Genomic DNA, 20,369 nt, shown 5'->3' on the forward strand with positions numbered 1-20,369 from the left:
GGTCCCTAACCCTCTTCCCTTTGCCACCAAGGCAAGGGATCTCATCCTTTTCAGTCCTCCCTCCTGTGGAGTTGCAGAGACAGCCCCCACGTTCTAACCTCGAGCCTCACCATCCATGGGCTGGCTAGTCCAGAAGGGTTTCCTTGGACCCTCAGTAAGGAGCATGAATAGTTCAGTTGGACAAGGAGCTCCCCGTGAGGATAGGTTTGACAGAGTGTGTACCACTGCTCAGGGGACCCTACTTGCAGTGATCTTTTGACCTGTTCTGAGACCTTCTGGAAGGGAAGTAGGCACATCACCCCCTGGGCCCAGAGGAGAATGTGCCAGATTAGGAACTCATGGGTTATGCTCGTCACTGGTGTCATTAGAGTTGGTAATAAAAAAGCTTTTGGTGGTTCTCATAAAGTGCTTTTGTGCTGCGCTATGTTTTTTATGCCCATAATAACTGATATTTGCAATTAGCAAGTTGTTTCCAGTAAAGACTGTGCCCAGATCAAAAGCCCCATTTGGTCTCCTGGGTGTGATGGTAAGACCTGGAGGAAAGCCAGGCTGATCGATGGTCCTACAGGAAGCAAGCAGGAGTGTGTGCCCTGCCAGGCCATCATTCCTCTTCTTCAAATCTTGTTCTCAGTCCTGCTCTAGGCTTCCCTTCACTTGGCACTTCTGTCCTACTTTTGGCCTGAAGTTGTGGAATCCACAGAGCAAGAAGACTTGAAAACGCTTGTTTTCCATCATTTCCAGTGGTCAACAGACTAGGCTGGCCTAGCTTCATCACCTCCTGCCACCCCTCCAGAGTTGAGAGTCGTTGGGAATGTGGACCTGGAGCCAAATTTGGCAGCTTGACATTTGTGCAGCTGAGGTTATTTCCATCCTCCGTCACTTTAGAGAACATCGTTGATGCCTTGTCTCTGGCCGTACAAGTCTGCAGAAGTGTCATCTGCCCTGGCTGCTCTGGACTACAGTGACAGTGTATGGTTAGCCTGCTTGTACTCTCAGCCCAGCTCTTTCCCCTTCACAGCACAAGAACCAGGAAGCTCAGATGGGTTTCCTGCTGTGGTGCTCACTATGACACTGTTCTGGCAGGCTGGGCCGTTCTCTTGAGGCTCAGCAGGGAATACACAGCAGCCTCTTTGTAGCATGTCCTTCTTGGAGCTGGGCCTTTGAACCCTGTATTGAGGTTGTTGGTGAAGGGACACCCTAGAGGCTTCTCAAGTTGAGGATTTTATTCCTTGAAGGTGGTGTTTATTTTGATTTATAGCATTCTGTGCTGTAGGGGGGAGTTTTCTTTTGCCCCTCGAGTGGCCTGGTCCTGCTCAACTTGCTAGAGCAGGTGGCTGTGGAGTTGAGCTTTGACATCAAGTGGAGCTCTTAGTTGCTTTTTTAAAAATTGAATTAATATATTTTGAACACATGATAAAATTTTAGAAGTGGAGGACAGATTAGTGGTTGTCAGGAGTTAGAGATGGAAGTGGGGCCAGGAAGGATGTGAGTGTGGTTTTAAAATGGGGCAACACGAGGGAGCCTTGTGGTGTTGGAACTATTCAGTACCTTTCTTTGTTTTTTTACCGCCCCAGAAGTACATGGAAGTTTCCGGGCCAGGGATTGAACCCACGCCACAGCAGCTACCCAAGCAGCTGCAGTGGTAATGCCGGATCCTCAACCTACTGTGCCACAGGAGAACTCCTGCTCAGTATCTTTATTTTGGTGGTGGATATAGGAGCCTACGTAGGTAACAGAATTGTGTAGAACTTAATACGTACACTTACACAAATAAGTAAAGATGTAGAAATCTGAGTTTTAAAAAATTAATTTTAAGGAATTTGAGGGGCTTTATTTGTTTATACTCTGGAATATTGTAAAAATCATTCTTTATCTACATTTAAAACAAAGTATTTCTCAGAATGCTTGTATGAGATATCTGTTGTTTCAGAGGAAAGAAAGTTAAAGTCCTGCTGGGTTTTTGTTTTGCGTTTTGTTTCTGTTTTTAATAAAAAAAAATACCAGAGAGAGGCAACATGAAGCGTTAGTTTTTTGCCTTCATCCTGCAATTGGGCAGTTTAGCCACCTGGGCCGTCGGGACCAGGTAACAGTCTCCAGCAGCTGGATCAGTGTGCTCCCTTCTGGGCTGAGGCTGCCTCCTGCTGTCTGGAAGCCATGCCCAGGTTGGTTAGAGGGCAGGGGCTGGGCAGAGGGGGAGGACCTGAACAGGCATCCCCTGAACAAGCAGAGTGATTGTCCGCTGCAGTGGCTCCAGGCTGCAGTGCCAGTGTTGGCCTCACCAAGGAGCATGGGACCAGTTTTCACTCTAACCTTTTTCCATTAGTATCAGTGAAAATTAATGGAAAGTTCTGAAAACTTGGGAATTCCCCAGTTACCCTCTTTAAGGGAAATCTATTATACTAAAATGACCAAAATCCCAGCTATGATGGAAAAAATTAAAAATCGTAAATACATAAATATTTAAATAAAGGAAACTGGATGTGGACTAGGCAGGAGCCATATGTACTAAATCAACAACTTTTATGTAAATCGCAAACTCTTCTAAAATTAAAAGTTAACCGATACATGAAAAAAATAAATCAATTAAAATGACAAGAATCCTTAGGACTGGCTTTCTTTCAGTTCTTTTTATTTACCCTAAGAAATGAGAGTCTCTAAAACTTGTACCAAACATGGAAAATAAAAAGCCCTCAAACAATTTTTTTTTAGCAAAAGAGGAAAATCTGATGCTGAGGAGCAAGACTGGGGCACTTAACCATGAGTGGTCAGGCCATTAAACACAACCACAAAGAGATCTGGGGCAGGGTGTAAGCTCCAGGACTGTGTACCAGAAGTGTAGCTGTAAGGGCCTGGCAGTGTAGGGGGCTCTTCTAGCACCCAGACCCACTCAGACACTGCAGAACCAATGGAAAGCACCCCACATGCTCATACATGCCCAGGCAGTGGGAGAAGCCTGCAAAAGAGGCCATTGAGCAGAGGGCTCGCTCTGTCTAGAACGGGGCACACCACCTTCTCTGCTGAAGCACTCACTGCTGGTTGGTCAGGACTGAATGAAGCACTCTGGGGTCGGGGGTGCTAATCTCGTTTCTGGAATAAAGCCAAGTACTATTTAATAGGTGAATTGTTTGTAGAACCTCAGGATATGGCTCAGGCAGGCTGTACCTATACCCCAGCCCCAAGCTGGGACCCAGGTCCATATGGTCAACAAGGCTGCCCATCAGATTTGCCTTCCCTCCATAAAAACTGACTTTTTGTGATAGGCTGAGTCCATCAAGAAAATGTTCTCCAGAAGATGAAGAGGGCAGATTTCCTCTTGGAGTGGCCACTAGTCTACCTGGAGTTCAGTGTCCAGTTCATTCACCTGCCCTGCTTTAGGCACCATAGATTATAGCACCCAACAGGCACCTTACGTTCTTATTGCAGAGACAGACAATAAACAAATAAGAAAATATATGAACATCATATGTAGCTGATGTTCATATGATTCTTGGAGAAGAATTGGGATGGAGGAGGCGAGTACCAGAGCGGGGATCGCTGTATCACATAGACTGTATAGAGTCAGAGGATCCTCTCTCATAAGATGCCAGTAGAGACCTGAAGGGAGCTGAGGGCATGAAGCTTGTAGACATCTGAGGAAAAGAGCATCACAGGAGAGGGGGCAGAGGGGGCAAAAGTGGAAGTGTACCTGGCATGTCCAGGGAAGAACCAGGAGGCCAGAGTGGCTAGATTCAGGTGAGGGAAGAAGTAGTAATAAGTGAAACTCTTCCCTGCAGTGTGGGGGTCAGATCTTAGAGGGCTCTGGGGGCCATTTGGCTTTCTGGCTGAATGGAAGAGAAGCTACTCACTCAGTGGCTTGGCCAATGGCATTAGCATAACCCCTCTAATTTTTGTGTTGACAGAAGCAGGGAGGCCAGCAAGGAGGCTGCCGGGGGAGATCTAGGCAAGAGATGGTAGCAGTTTGGACCCAGTGGTAGAGTGGGAGTAGGAGCATGGTTATATTTCCAGGATTAAGAAAAAAAATGGAGTCAAAGAAGACATCAAACAAATTTTTTGGCCTGGCAGCTGAAAGAGTGGAGTCTCCTCTGCTGAGAAGGACAAGACCTCAGGAAGAGCAGACATAGGGGAGTTGGCTTGTGAACAAAATAAGTTCTAACTGAAGGTATTGGCCCTGCAAGTCTGGAGTTTGGCAGGAGTTCCAGGCAGGAGATACGAATGCAGAAGGTGTTTGATATGTGTCTACTGACCTGGAGAGGTATCTCATGATCCCACTTTCTCTTGCCTGCTTATGAGATGGAAGAAGAGTAAAAAGCTGTTAAAGAAAATAGACCAATGCAGGAGCCCCTAACTTGATTAGAAAACTGACCTAAGGGACACCAAGGCCCACCCTCAGAGCCCCAGGGTCACCTGCAGCCTTCTCCGAGGGGGATGGGTGGCAGAATTTTTCTTCCACTCAAGTCTTGCACAATTACGACTAATAGAACTTGGAAATTCAGAAACACTGTAGACTCCAGAGGCTCTAAAAGACTAATTCAGGTGACCTGAAGGAACCCAGTTGCAGTATCCCCCTTTGGTTTCTCTTTTTTTACATTTTTTTTAAATTAAAGTATAATGGATTTATAGTGTTACGCCCCTTTTGGTTTTTCTTTCAGCCACTCAGCAAGCATTCTCCTCTTCTCCTACTCTATAGCCCCAGTCAGTCAACTAATTACTCCCTTTTTCTCTCCAGCTACACAGATGTTATTGATGTTGTCCAGGCCCTACAGACCCATCCAGACCCAAACGTCAAGTCATCCTTCACCATTGGTGCCATCACAGTGTGTGTGGAGCCCCTCAGCTGCTACATGGAGCACAGGTACACACTCAGGACCACCTCCGGTGCACAGGGTGTGGTGTGTTTAGGGGTACAGAAAGCAGTTTTCTTCCATCTGTCAGAAGGAGACACATTTTGATGTGTGTTTGTCTTTGGAAGGCATCAGTCTACCTTATGTATGCTTAGTTGTTAGTTGATTAGTGGTGGGTCCTTGGAGGACCCCTTTGGACTGGCAGCTTCTTACTGCTTTTCTTTGTGTACTGGAAAGTTGCCCTTCTAGAGCAGTGGGACTTCAAATAGCTTCTCCCAGAAGAAAAGAAAGCCCATGGCAGGCTTTTCTTTTTCTTGTTAGCACAGGAGAGGGCCTTGTGTCCCAAGGCACTTGGAGTATTCACAGATACTTTTTCATGTGGTTAAGCCATTTTAAAGTTATCTTATCTCAGTTAATGACAATCAATTCTCACTACTAACAGGCGGAGTTTTTTTGTTGTTGTTTTTTTTTTTTTTTTACTTTGGAAGTAATATAACAACAAAAAAAATTGAGTAATAATTCAGCCATAATCTCACTGACTCAGTGTAACTATTATAATCCTTGTGAATACCTTTCTGGTCTTTTTTACATGGTCTTTTCTGCATGATTTTTTGCATTTGTGGTATACATATAACTTTATGTCTTGCCTCTTAGATTAACATATAAACATGTTATCATGTAAGTGAACATATATATGTTCCATATTACAGTGGTGATTACATTTTGATTGATTATGTAACCGTTTTGTGTATGTATGGACATAATTGTCTTAACCAGATTCCCACTGTTAGTCACATAGGATGTGATCAATCTTAGAGAATGTTCCATGTGCACTTGAGAAGAATATGTATTCTGTTGCTTTTGGATGGAATGTCCTATAAATATCTATTAAGTCCATCTGGTCTATTGCTTCATTCAGGGCCTGTGTTTCCTTATTGATTTTCTGTCTGGATGATCTGTCCATTGCTGTAAGTGGGGTGTTAAAGTCCCCCACTATTATTGTGTTATTGTTGGTTTGTCCTTTTAAGGCTGTTAGCAGTGGCCTTATGTATTGTGGTGAACCTATGTTGGGTGCATAGATATTTAAAATTGTTATATCTTCTTCTTGGATTGATCCTTTGATCATTAGGTAGTGACCTTCCTTGTCCCTTAAAATATTCTTCATTTTAAAGTCTATTTTGTCTGATAGGAGTATTGCTACTCCAGCTTTCTTTTGATTCCCATTTGCATGGAATATTTTCTTCCATCCTCTCACTTTCAAGTTGTATGTGTCCCTAGAAGTGAAGTGGGTCTCTTGAAGACAGCATACATATGGGTCTTGTTTTTGTATCCATTCAGCCAGTCTATGTCTTTTGGTTGGGGCGTTTAGTCCATTAACATTTAAGGTAATGATTGATATGTATGTTCTTATTGCCATTTTATTAATTGTTTTCGATTTGTTTTTGTTGCTCTTTTTTCTTCCCTTCTCTTGTTCTCTCTTCTTGTGGTTTGATGACTATCTTCAGTGTTGTATTTGAGTTGATTTTTCTTATTTGTGTGTGTGTCAATTGTAGATTTTTGGTTTGCAGTTATTCTGAAGTTTTGATATAATAGTCTGTATATATATCCGAGATTGTTTTAAGTTGGTCTCTTAATTGCAAGTGCATCTCCAGTGTCCTGCATTTGTACCCTCTTCTTCTCACAGTTTCTGATTTTGGTAGCATAATTGTGCGTGGATGATTTCGTATCTTATCTGTAAAGCTTTTGATTTCTCCTTCAAATCTGAATGAGAGCCTTGCTGGGTAAAGTAAGCTTGGTTGGAGGTTTTTTCCTTTCATCACTTTAAGTATATCCTGCCATTCTCTTCTGGCCTGCAGCATTTCTGCTGAAAAATCTGCTGATAACCTCATTGGGGTTCCCTTGTATGTTACTTGTTTCTTTTCCCTAGCTGCTTTCAAGATTTTCTCGTTGTCCTTCATTTGGGTCAGTTTGATTAATATGTGTCTCAGGTGTTCCTCCTTGGGTTTATTTTATATGGTACTCGTTGCACTTCCTGGATTTGAATGAGTGGTTCCTTTCCCATGTTAGGGAAGTTTTCAGCTATTATCTCTTGGAATATTTTTTCTGTCCCCTTCTCTCTCTCTTCTCCTTCTGGCACCCCTATAATATGGATGTTGGTGTATTTAACGTTGTCCCAGAGTTCTCTGAGACTCTCTTTGTTTTCAATCTTGTTTCTCTTTTCTGTTCTGCATCATCAGGTCTTATGCATGTGGTCTTTCTAGCTAGTCCATATTATTATCATTTCCTGGTTAACTGACAGCTGTCCTTAGATCTTCATCTGAAAAAGCTCCCCTTTTATTTGAATCCCAAGTTAATGTCTGTAAACTTCTCATAGAAATTACGTTAGAAGTTACTTTCCTAATCACCTTAACTGATCCCAGGAAATGTCTTCACCATTCTCCCTTCTCTTTAGCTCTGACCTGGGTTCTGCTGTTACAAAAGAAGAAAAAAAAAAAAGCTAAGGTGGGAGTTCCCATTGTGGTTTAGTGGGTTTAGAACCTGGCATAGTGTCCATGAGGTTGTGGGTTCGATCCCTGGCCTTGTAGTGGGTTAAGGATCCAGCATTACCACAAGCTGGAGGTAGGTCGCAGATACACGGCTTGGATCCATTGTTGCTGTGGCTGTGGTATAGGCCTGCAGCTGCAGCTCCAATTTGACCCCTAGCCCAGGCACTTCCATATGGTGCAGGTGCAGCCCTGAAAAGAAAAGAAGAAAGCTAAGGTGATCTGTTTTTCCTTCTGCCTTAGGTTAGGTTATATAGTGAATGTTGAGCATCACCATTGTACTTTGGAATGCCATATTGACTCTTATATGCCGATCTTTCTACCATTTGTCTCTTCGTTTTCTCAAGTTTACTTAAAGATGAATTAAAGTAGAAAGAGGTCTAACGTGGAATGAGGCACTACCAGAGAGATTATCATAGAAAGGTAGGAAAAGATAGTAATAAGCAAATAAAGACAGGTTACATTCTAGACAAGTACTCCTCTGTACTGTCAAGAAAAAATTAGGAAGAGAAACTAACAAGGTGATGTGGGAAGAGCTCAAAGAAGAGGAATAAAAGGTCTGGGAAGACAGAAAGGAAAGATCTTCCTTCAGTGATGAAAATGTTCTAAAACTGAATTGTGGCGATGATTGCACAACTCTGTATATTTACTTTAAAAAAATCATTGAGGAGTTCCCGTCGTGGCGCAGTGGTTCCCATCGTGGCGCAGTGGTCAAATTTTTTAAACTCTCAACCATGAGGTTGCGGGTCCGATCCCTGCCCTTGCTCAGTGGGTTAACCATCCGGTGTTGCCATGAGCTGTGGTGTAGGTCGCAGACGCGGCTCGGATCCTGCGTTGCTGTGGCTCTGGCATAGGCTGGCAGCTATAGCTCCGATTCGACCCCTAGCCTGGGAACCTCCATATGCCGTGAGAGCGGCCCACAAAATAGCAAAAAGACAAAAAAGACAAAAAATAAAAAAATTAAAAAATCATTGAATTGTACACTTAAAATGAGAGAATTTTGGGAGTTCTCTTGTGGTACAGTAGGTTAAGGATCTGGTGTTGTCACTGCAGCAGCTTAGGTTGCTGCTGTGGCTCAGGTTCAGTTTCTGGCTCAAGTACTTCCACACGCCACAGACCTGGCTAAAAAAATAAAATAAAAAAACACTTAGGATTTTTGATAGGAAATGCAATGAATTTGTAGATCTAGTTGGGGAATTTTGCCGTATTAAGTATATTAAGTCTTCCAGTGTGTAAATGTAGATTAGGTCTTAACATTTATTTAGGTCTTTAATTTCTCTTAGCAATGTTTTTTTGTTTTCATTGTACAAGTCTTATACTTCCTTTGTGTAATTTATTCTTTTTGATATTGAATTTTTTGTTAATTTTATTTTTGGCTTGCTCATTGGTAGTGTATAGACATGCAGTTGATTTTTGTAAATTGATCTTACATCCTGCATCTTTGATGAACTCATTTATTAGTTCTCTTTTGGCTTGTTATGTGTGTGTGGACTCCTTAGGATTTTCGGTATACAAAAGCATCTCATGAATGAAGAGAGATAGTTTTACTTTTTCCTTTCCAAACTAGATGTCTTTTATTTCCTTTCCTTGTTTAATTACCTTAACTAAAACCTCCAGGGTATAATGACACCATCTTCCTTCTGATCTTGCTCCTGAGCTGAAGGGGAAAGCATGTAATGTTTAACCTTTAATATGGTTTTAGCTATGGATTGTGTAGTACATTTATAATAAGTTTTTTTGAGAATCAAATTTTTTAAACTCTCAAATCCAGTGGTTTGGTGTTTTTTTGTAAAGTGGCTACTGAAGCAAAAATAATTTGCCTTGTTGCTCCTAGATCATGTTTTATTTTTTGAAAAAATGGGTGGAGGTAGAGTATAGTAGACTTTTGTTTTCCCTTACTGTGAGGTGGGGGTTAGTGTGGCTTCTGTAAGAACTGGGCTTAGTTTGTCTTTTTTTTTTTTTTAGAGCTGCACCCGAGGCATGTGGAAGTTCCCACTCTTTGCAGCTTTTAAGTACCCTAACACAGGGTGATGCGAAAATAAAATTGTGTATGTAAGCTGCTTGTACAGCGCCCAGCCCATAGTACGACCTCAGTAAAAGGCAGCTCTTCTCATTAATGTTAGTTTTCTTCGCCGAGAGAGCACTGTGATGTTTTAGAAGTTTTAAAGCACTGAGAATATGCTTGATCCAGTCAGTTTCCTGCATTTCCTTCATTATTTGAGCTCAGAATGGGATTAAAGGGGAACCAGGATTCTGTTTTACACAGAAAGGGAAACATGGCAAATTTGGTACCGAAGGCCCTTGGCATAGTTAGGCAAACGTAACTTTTCTTTTCTTTTGATGTGTCCCCTTTACTATCAGGACAGTATCTCTTTGTGGGGGAAAAAAGACCAAGCTCTCTGTCTCCATTTCCTGTAGTCTTGAGAGTGAGCTCTCCCCTCTTCAACATTCCACCGAGAATTGATCATGTGGGGACTTCTCTGAGGTTTGTAGAGCTTTAGTTCAAAGGAATGAAAACCTTTTGCATAACCCTGGCCATCCTTAATGCTCAGTGTTGCCTGCCAATCGGCCAACTGAGTAACATCTTGTATATTAGTGATACTCACATTTTTATGAGAAATAATGAAAATTCTGAAATTAATGATTTTAAAATATTTTTTTTCTCCCTAGATTTCTTTTTCCTAAATGTCTTGACCAGTGTTCACAAGGTAAGTAATATGCTTTACTTCCTGCTTGAATGCCTTTCAAATTCTATTTAGATGCAACAGACTTTTCTTCATGCTCCCACCTACCATTCTGGTTGGTTTGTTTTCCACCTACCATTCTGAAATCTAAAACCAACAAAATTGATCTAGGGAAAAGTTTGGCATTTTTTTGCTTTTATCGTATTTGATAGGTAGATTTCCTTCAAGAGTTTCTAACGATAATGTGAATTGCGATGGCAACACCTCTTCTGAATTGGATATAAGTCTGCCCTGGCCTTCCAGTTAGCGTCAGTGGACTGAATAGGTGTTCCTAGCCTCTAGATCAGTAAGATTTTGATGCATTTCTCCTGTCCCATGAATGCAGGGTATGACTTAGTAGAACTTTCTCCCTTAGTGCCCTGCTACATACTCTGAAACTTTCCACATCTACTTTATAACTTTTAGAAAAATCCACCCATCCTGTAGTTTACACTCAGCCTTGCATTGTCCTTCCTTACTGTGAGGTGAGGGTTAGTGTGGCTTCTGTAAGAACTGGGCTTAGTTTGTCTTTTTTTTTTTAGGAATAGTGGTTGGCTGCGTCTATCCACAGTGTCCACCTCAGGTCGATTAAAGAGATTTTATGGGGGTTGGTCAATAGGATCTGGTAACAGACTGGATTGGGAGGATGGGGACATTGGAAAAGGAGGTATCTGGAATGACTCCTAGGTTTCTATCTAGCTTGGGAGATTGGGAAAGTTGGTGATTCATATTTGAAATGGAATACACAGGAGAAAACATAGGTCCAGGAGATAACCAAGGAGAGCTATTTGATCCTTTGATACATTTTTGGTAGTCATGATCAAAGCCAAGGGTGTGGCTATCATCAGCCCCTTGTCCATTACATGACCAAATGATTATTGCCACCCTAGTGCCCCTTGGCTTCTTGGCACTTTCTCCTTCGGTGACCGTCTGCTTTTTTTGCATTGGGAAAAGATGATCAGGCTACCCTGGCAGAGAGCCTTAGGGAAGTCCTCTATCCTTACTGTCCATGAACCTGGGTATTCCTAGAATTATAACAGGAAAGCCCTTTTAGAACAAGACAGAATGAGTTCTCTCTGGCATTTGGTAGACATATTTCACTAACATTGCCTTCCAACTCATTGTTCAGAAGCAATGTGTGTCAAATTCTTGCTTAAGTAAAGAAAGCTAGGGATGTGGGCAGATGACCTTGAGGTCATACATGCTGTTTTCTGAACAAGGGGCTTGAAGTGACAGTGTCTTGGTAGACATCTTCCCCTTACATCAGGGCCCAAAAGACCCTATAGACTGATCTGACCTGGCTCACCATGGGCATGGACTGTCTAAGGAGACAGGAGATAAAAGGCAAGTATTTCTTTCTCCTCAGGGATTTGATGGCTCTCTTAGAGGTAGGATCTGCCACCGATAAACAAACATTTCATGTCCCAAGGGAGCAGTTACCTCCTTTGTTCCTGTTCATGATTTCATGAGTCAAGCTCCCTGATTCACTGCTTTTACAGCAGGCGATTATTTTACAATGAGAAAAGCGCTATATTGTAGCCCCAAAATGATGTGTATTCAAAATTCCAAGGATTGGGAAATAATCTCAGTGCTTAAACAAGCCAGGCTCATTATAATGCTGGCTTTAAAGCAAAGGGCAGATATTTTACTACCTGGCCTGCTTTTAGAAGTATCTGTAGACAAAAGAAGTGAGATTTGTATTCTCTTGGGCTGCTGGAAGCCTGTAGCCAGACTGGGATGATCACACAGACCTCAGAGATGTTTCTCCACTCTTGGGAATGGACCAGGTCAGGCTGCCTGCTCACTCACAGCCCAGACTGATGAGACCTTGGCCAGATCTGAGTGTCTAGTCCTTGATACAGAGCAGAAGCTCCTGCTTCAAGCCGGATGAAACCGCCTACAGTGGCCTCTTCACCCTGTGCTCCAGATAACTGCTGTACCTTACCTCAAAGATGGTATTTCCTCTTGGCAGGTAGCAGTTTGCATAGCTGGCCTGAGGAATGCTGGGGATAATCCTCTTGCTTGTTTCTCCATAAAGCAAAGCCCCTTTTCTATGTCCAATTCCTGACCTAGAATCCAAAGCCCACAGGGTTTGTCTACATGGTACTCCTGGGGCAGACAGGACTTTGAGCAAGGTGTGTGTGTCAGAGACCCAGACCCTAGCCTTTCCTTGGGCAGGCCAGGACAGGCCTGCGCTTGTGACCCTGGTGCATGCTGCACAGGTCGGCACATTTGCACTAATCTGAGTTCAGTTTATTTTGCCCAAGCCTATACTAAACTGAGTCCTGGGGCCTGTATAGATCTTCTCTCAGCCTTTCGTGGCTCCTCCCTGCAAGATCCACCACAGCTATTCTTGTCTTCCACCCATGGGAATCTCAGGGTCCTTTTGCAGGAGCCGGCTCCCATATTTGCTATCTCTGGAATGTGCTGAGCCTTCTAGAACCCTGCCTGCTTCCCCACTGTGCCACGTTCTGGGCCTGGCCACCTAGCCTTGCCTCACAGTTTCCAAAGGCCCCAGCCACTTTCTGTGGCTGCTCCAGGACATGGAGTTCTGGCAGGAGGCTCACCAGGCTGTCCTCACTGCCTCCCCACAGCCTTCCTTTCTACATGGAAATGGGAGTACAAACACTGCCAATGTCACCTTTGCTAGGAGGCTTCTCTGACACTCTTAATGTTAAAGCTTCTGAACAGGAAGGCATGTGAGGAACCTTTTTAACATAGAATAAACAAGATGCAGATATATTCTTCATTTGAATTCCTGAGTCTTGTGCTGTTACCACATCTAAGTCATACATGAAGACCTTGAGGATGGAAGTTTCAAGTGTGGGAGAAGCTGTAAAGAAAATGAGATTCTGAGAGCTCCTGTTGTGGCTCAGCGGTAATGAACCTGACTAGTATCCATGGGGATAAGGGTTTGATCCCTGGCCTTGCTCACTGAGTTGAAGACCCAGCATTGCCATGAGCTGTGGTGTAGGGTTCAGATGCGGCTCAGGTCTCAGGTTGCCATGGCTGTGGCTTAGGCCAGCAGCTGCAGCTCCGATTGGACCCCTAGCCCAGGAATGTCTGTGTGCTGCAGGTATGGCCCTAAAAAGAAAAAAAGAACTTAAAACAGACTGTAAGGCCACCAGTTGTCAAAAGGAAAGCAGAAAACAGAATGCAGAAATCATACTGCTGAAGGTTTTTAAAAATTTTAACAAAATTCCACATAAGGTGACAGAATCAAAGTGTCAGTAAATATAAATGGCATAAACATCTAGTAAAAGGAAAAGTATCTTGTATTAAACCAAAAAATAAAATATAATTATAATATGTTCTATACAGGAGAAGCATTTTATTTTTTGTCTTTTTAGGGCTGCACCCACGGCATATGGAAGTTCCCAAGCTAGGGGTCAAATCAGAGCTGTAGCTGCTGGCCTACACCAAAATCACAGCAATGCCAGATCTGAGCCATATGTGCAGCCTCCACCACAGCTCATGGCAACCCTGGATCCTTAATCCACTGAGCAAGGCCAGGGATCGAACCCACAACCTCATGGTTTCTAGTCAGATTTTTTTCTACTGCACCATGACAGGAACTTTCTCAAGCAAAATATTGAAAATGGTTAATGATAAAGGACACCATGGAGTTCCCGTAGTGGCTCAATAGTTAATGAATCCGACTAGGAACCATGAGGTTGCAGATTCGATCCCTGCCCTTGCTCAGTGGGTTAACGATCCGGCGTTTCCCTGAGCTGTGGTGTAGGTCACAGACGCGGCTTGGATCCCCGTTGCTGTGACTGTGGTTTAGGCCAGCAGCTGCAGCTCCGATTCGACCCCTAGCCTGGGAACCTCCATGTGCTGCGGGAGCAGCCCAAGAAATGGCAAAAGTACAAAAAAAAAAAAAAAAAAGGACACCATGTATAACCTCTCATGAATATTTTTGTACCAAATAATTCAAAAGAAAGAATACACCTTTATTTTGTTACTAAATAGCAAATAACTTTCTTTCCTTTTATTGAAGTATAATTGAGGTATAACATTACATTTCAGGTGTACAACATAATGATTTCATATTTGCTTTGCAAAATAATCCCCACAATAAGTTGTTTTTTTTGTTTGTCTTTTGTCTTTTTGAGGGCCACACCCGCAGCATATGGAGGTTCCCAGGCTAGGGGTCTAATCGGAGCTGTGGCTGCCAGCCCACGCCAGAGCCACCACAACACCAGATCTGAGCTGTGTCTTTGACCTACACCACAGCTCACGGCAACGCTGGATCTTTAACCCACTGAGCGAGGCCAAGGATCGAACCCACAACCTCATGGTTCCTAGTCAGATTCATTAACCACTGAACCACGACGGGAACTCTGCAATTAGCCAGTGTTTATAATTCTTGAAGTCAGCGATGGGCACATGGGCATTCATTTTACTATTTTTTTTTTTGTACTTTTGTGTATGTTTGAAATTTTCACAATATTAAGAAGTGAATAAAGTGATTGATTAACACAAATGCAAATGATCTTGTAGCAGAAATGGTGTGTGTGCTATATTCATAGCCATGTAAAAATAAGAATAAGTTTGGAAGGGGAGTTCTGTCATGGCTCAGTGGTTAACAGAACCTGACTAGTATCCATGAGGGCACAGGTTCGATCCCTGGCCCCACTCAGCGGGTAAAGGATCCAGCATTGCCAAAAGCTGTGGTGTAGGTCACAGACACGGCTTGGATCCCGAGTTGCCGTGGCTGTGGTGTAGATCAGCAGCTACAGCTCCACTTCAACCCCTAGCCTGGGAACCTCCATATGCCACAGGTACAGCCCTAAAAAGACAAAAGACCAAAAAGGATAAGTATGGAAGAGGTATTATAATTTTGTTGGCATAGTGGGATGTGATAAATTCTCTGATTTCTGTATTTTCTATAGTGTTGTGGATTTTACTTATTTATTTTCACAGAAAGGTTGGGAGTGATTGTGGCCCCAGTCCACAACCTCTCTTTACATGGGCCCCCCTTCCTTACTGTGTCACTATGTGACTCTTTGTTAGCACTTACCTCGAAACTGTGGGTCCACGGGTGAGACTCCTTAACTGTGCACTCTCTGAGAGTGGTTAGCGTCGACATATGGTTTGTGCTTGGTAAATGACAGTGTTCTGAACTAATGAAAGTCATTGGCACCAGTTCCTGAAGAGGTTAAGTACATGGGATGTGAAAAGGACCCTTTGATGAAGAAGCTCCAGGTATCAGCTAGAAAGAATTAAGACAGAGGTTAGGAAATGAGGCAGCTATAGCATTGAGGCCATTCACTGCAAGAGCTTGCAGTGGCAGAGCGGGGAACAGAATGATAGTTCTGTGTATTAGTTTTTTTTTTGGGGGGGGGTGTCTACACAAGGGGACTGCTAAAAGGAATGGTCAGGGAGGGAGCAAGGGCTCACAGTTGTGTGAACTCTCAGCCCCAGTCAGGACTCTGAAGGCTGAACCCCTCCTGGTTTTATTTCCCAGGCCTAGTGAGTAACGTGGTATTCACCAGTCACACCACCGAGCAGAGGCACCCTCTCCTAGTTCAGCTGCAGAGCCTCATCAGGGCTGCCAATCCTACTGCAGCCTTCATTCTTGCAGAAGATGGAATCATCACCAGGTAAACTTCACTCTGCAAGACCAGCCTCTTCCTCAGATACAGAACTCTAGCTATGACCTCCTCAGTCTTATCACTGAATCTAAGACCTGAGCATTTATAGAAGTCAGGTTTTGAAGTGCTTTTGGTTCTGCATAAAAAAATCCCCAAAAGGACCCGTGTGTCAGTATCCTGTACTGTTTTGAGACGTTTTGTTGTGATGCATTCATGTTCTCATTTATTAAAGGTTGGAAGTCAAGACTAAATGTTCTTTGTGTTAAGATGTGAGAGACATGACATAGAAACATAGGGAAATTATATCTTACTTCATAGACTTGGGTCCAAAGTACAAACTAAAAGTCGAGAATGAATTACTTTGTATGTGAATGTATGTATGAAGAGAAAACATCTGGTCATACAGCAGTATTGTTTGCTCAATAAGAAGGCTAAAAGGTATATACATCCTCACAAATTAAGTCAGTAAGAAGGGCAAACATGCAAACAAAAGAGTGAATCTATCTGTCTATCAAAGTAATAAGTACATACACAATAATTCAAGTAGCTTTTGAATGTAATCCTCTGTTGGAACCCTGATTTCAAACATCACTGCTTAGAGAAGGGAAATTATAAATATGAAATGGGAAAGGTAAGGAAAAACCCTGCATATGTGGAAGTTGAATTGGGAGACTCAATACAAATTCATTATTTCAAAAAAAAAAAAAAAAGATTAATTCCTAGTTCTTTCCATGAAAGGGGACCAGAAGTAGTACCACAGCAGCAGTTAGTACCTCTGCCTTTAGATCTTGGTTTCTAAGTACCAGTCCCCACTGCAGGATATCAGGACTCCTTGGAGAATTGGCTGATGGCAGGTCTAGGCAGTAAAAGTACGAGGTGAGCCTAGTACATTTATACCAGAAAAGCAAGGAAGTATTCAAAGATTAGTGGAGATATGTCAAAAGGATACAAAAACTAGCTTAAGAAGCTCCCACTACCAAATTTGGAAAAACTTGAGTATATGAGAGAACCACGATAATTAATGGACTCTATAGCACACAAAGTGAGTCCACGTGATAATCAAAACATGCAGAAGGACAGAACCGCAAAGCTCTGCTTTGTAGAAGGATGCTGGCTAATAAGTAAGCGAGAATCTCTAGAACTAGAAAGTCCTTTTGTAACCTTTTCTATCACTCCACAGACTACTTACTACTTACTTCACAGTGGAGAGGTCTCGTCTAGAACACATGACTTTAACCAAATGATTAAATTTAGCAGGACCACCCATGGGACAGACTGACATCATGGGCCTCCTTCATGTGACACCATGGGAAGGACATAACATCCCCTGGCCATCAATCTTGCCAAAATGTTTAACTGAATCTAATCATTCAGAGCAACCAAACAAATCCAAGTTGTGGGACACAAAACAGCTGGCATGAACCCTTCAGAAATGTCAACTCCATGAGAAACAAACAAAAAAAGTTGGAGGAGTTGTTCTAGATTAGAAGAAAATAGCGATTGTAAATTCAATGAGCAGTCCTTGATTGGATTACCACACAAAAGGGGAGAAATTTGAAAATGGGTGTATGTTATGGAATTCCCATCATCGTGGTACAGTAGAAACAAATCCATCCAACTAGGAACCATGAGGTTGCGGGTTCAATCCCTGGCCTTGCTCAGTGGGTTAAGGATCCAGCATTGTCGTGAGCTGTGGTGTAGGTCGCAGATGAGGCTCGGATCTGGCGTTGCTATGGCTCTGGAGTAGGCTAGCAGCTGTAGCTCCTATTCGACCCCCAGCCTGGGAACCTCCATATGCTACGGGTGCGGCTCTGAAAAAACAAAAGACAAAAAAAAAAAAAAAAAAAAAAGCAAATGGGTGTATATTAGATCAGTACATCTCCAGCTTTCCTGTGTATATGAACCTTTCAGGGCTCTTAACTGAAATGAGGGTTTTTGGAAGTTCCCATGTGGCATAGCAGGTTCAGAATCCTGGTTTTGCCATAGCTGCACAGGTCATATTGTGCCTTGTTCCTAGAGATAGGTACTGAAATATTTAGGGGTGAGATAACAGAAAAATGAATATGTGTGTGCTTGCATGTGTGTGTGTGAGGTACGGAGAGGAAGCACAGTGTCAGGTTGAGGTTGATGGTCCGGATTAACTGGGGTTTTATGTGTGTTTTCAAAGGAATGAAGACATTGAACTGATTCTCTCAGAAAATAGTTTTTGGAGTCCTCAGATGCTACGATCTCGATATCTACTGTACCCTGGCTGGCAAGTATCATCATTGAAAAGTAGCTATGATTTTTTTGTAAACCCAGTGATTTATTTGTTTATAGAAATGAAAAAGTGAAAATGCCAGTTGTGCTCTACGAGGGTGACAGTGGCAGCTTCAAGGGCCTGCCATGTCCCAGTAGCCACTGACCTTGCCAGAAGTCCAGCAAATTGAGGCCTTGCTGAATGTTGAGACTTAATGAGTCATCGTGTAGGCACCAAGCACAACAGTATCGTATGTTTCCTCTAGCCTCCAGGGAGGGCAAGGAGGCTGGCCTGGAACCAAGGAGTTATAACCCTTCCAGGTGAGAGAGTCCCCCTGAGAAACCCTAGTCAGTCCTCTAGGGTTCCCAGCCGACAGGTAGGTTCCCTGCTCTTGTGGCCCAGGAGATGGTCTCTTCTCCACAGGTGGCCTCCCAGCCTGAATCTGTCCCTCAGATGGGAGAGCAGGAGAAAAGAGAGGGGGAAGTGCACTGTAATCATGCTTGAGCATCTCTTGAGCACCTACTGTGTGCTACACGTTGTTCTAAGACTTTGCTGTCCAGTACGGCAACCACTGGCCACATTTGGCTACTTTAAAAAATGTAAATGTAAAAGTAATAAAAATTAAAATTTAAAATTCAGCCTTTTCAGTCACACAAGCCACATTTCAAGTGCTAAATGGCTCCCTGTGACTAGCAGCTCCTGTGTTGGACAGTACAGATCCAGAACATTTCTGGAGTTCCCGTTGTGGCACGGTGGACATGAATTTGACTAATATCCTTGAGGCTGTGGGTTTGATCCCTGACCTCGCTCAGTGGATGGGGGATCCGGCCTTGCCATGAGCCGTGGCATAGGTTGCAGTTGCAGCTCAGATTCTGAGTTGCTGTGGCTGTAGTATAGGCCAGTGGCTACAGCTCCAATTCAGCCCCTAGCCTGGGAACCTCCATATGTCACGGGTGCAGCCCTAAAGAGCAAAATGAAAGGAACATTTCTGTCATCACAGAAAGTTCTGTTGGGAGTGTCACTCAGAGTTCAACTGTGTTCTCTCGTTAATCCTTAAGCCAAGCCTAATAGGTAGATTCCATTATTGTCCTCATTTTTTTTTAATGATTTTAATTTGTCCATTACATTTGGTTCACAGTGTTCTGTCAATATCTATTGTATTGGAGCAAAGTGACCCAGTCACACATCTCTATACATAAAGGAGGTTCCCAGGCAAGGGGTTGAGTTGGAGCTGTAGGTGCTGGCCTCCGCCACAGCCACAGCAGCACAGGATCTGAGCCACATCTGCAACTTACACCACAGCTCATAGCAACGCCAGATCCTTAACCCACTGAGCGAGGCCAGGGGTAGAACCCACAACTTCATGGTTACTAGTCAGATTCGTTTCCGATGCACCACAACGAGAACTCCTTGTTCTCATTTTAGAGATAAGGTGAATGAGGCAACAGGAAGTTAAGTGTCTTGTACAAAGTCACACAGCTAATAAATGAAAGAGTTGGGTTTCAGACCCAGGTTATGTGGCTTCAGACCCTATACGTGTAACCAACATGCAGCACTTATCCCTGTACGGAATGGATAACTAGTTTTGTTCTGCTGAAGTTTCAGGGGAAGACAGATGTTAAAGCTTAGCCAAAACTGATAGCTCGGGAGTTTCCGTTGTGGCTCAGTGGTTAGCGAGTCTGACTAGGAACCATGAGGTTGTGGGTTTGATCCCTGGCCTTGCTCAGGGGATTAAGGATCCGGCATTGCTGTGAGCTGTGGTGTAGGTTGCAGACACGGCTCGGATCCCGCATTGCTGTAGCTCTGGCATAGGCTGGTGGCTACAGCTCCAATTCGACCTCTACCCTGGGAACGTCTATATACCGCGGAGCAGCCCTGGAAATGGCAAAAAGACAAATTTTAAAAAACTGTTACCTCATGTTGATTTGTTTTTTTTTGTTTGTTTGTTTGTTTGTTTTTTGTCTTTTTGCCATTTCTTGGGCCGCTCCCGCAGCATATGGAGGTTCCCAGGCTAGGGGTCTAATCAGAGCTGCAGCCACCGGCCCACACCAGAGCCACAGCAATGCAGGATCCGAGCCGCGTCTGCAACCTACACCACAGCTCACGGCAACGCCGGATCGTCAACCCACTGAGCAAGGGCAGGGACCGAACCCGCAACCTCATGGTTCCTAGTCGGATTCGTTAACCACTGCGCCACAATGGGAACTCCACCTCATGTTGATTTGAATCCTCTTTATTATCCTCATTACTCCCCTCAGCCACCCCTCTACATCCTCCAGCCACCCCTTACATCACTCATATTTTGTACCAGCAAAAAACTGTACTATTCTGTTTAAAACACAAAAACAGGAGTTCCCATTATGGCACAGTGGGTGCAGCCATAAAAATGAAAACACCCCGGAAGGTCAATATGTGACATTGAAGGT

At 43.4% G+C, this 20,369-nt stretch overlaps 1 protein-coding gene across 3 annotated transcripts in view; it reads left to right on the forward strand.

Moving 5' to 3' along the window:
• Positions 1–20,369, forward strand: part of C17H20orf194 (chromosome 17 C20orf194 homolog) — a 153,097-nt gene that overhangs the window by 113,881 nt on the left and 18,847 nt on the right. For all 3 annotated transcript variants that reach the window (XM_021078124.1, XM_021078125.1, XM_021078126.1), the window contains 4 exons: positions 4,727–4,852; positions 10,055–10,092; positions 15,578–15,713; positions 17,872–17,958. In XM_021078124.1, the coding sequence (XP_020933783.1) occupies positions 4,727–4,852; positions 10,055–10,092; positions 15,578–15,713; positions 17,872–17,958 (387 nt within the window). The remainder of the gene's footprint in view (positions 1–4,726; positions 4,853–10,054; positions 10,093–15,577; positions 15,714–17,871; positions 17,959–20,369) is intronic.

This window comes from Sus scrofa, chromosome 17, assembly GCF_000003025.6.
Source record: "Sus scrofa isolate TJ Tabasco breed Duroc chromosome 17, Sscrofa11.1, whole genome shotgun sequence".
Lineage (NCBI taxonomy): Eukaryota > Metazoa > Chordata > Mammalia > Artiodactyla > Suidae > Sus > Sus scrofa.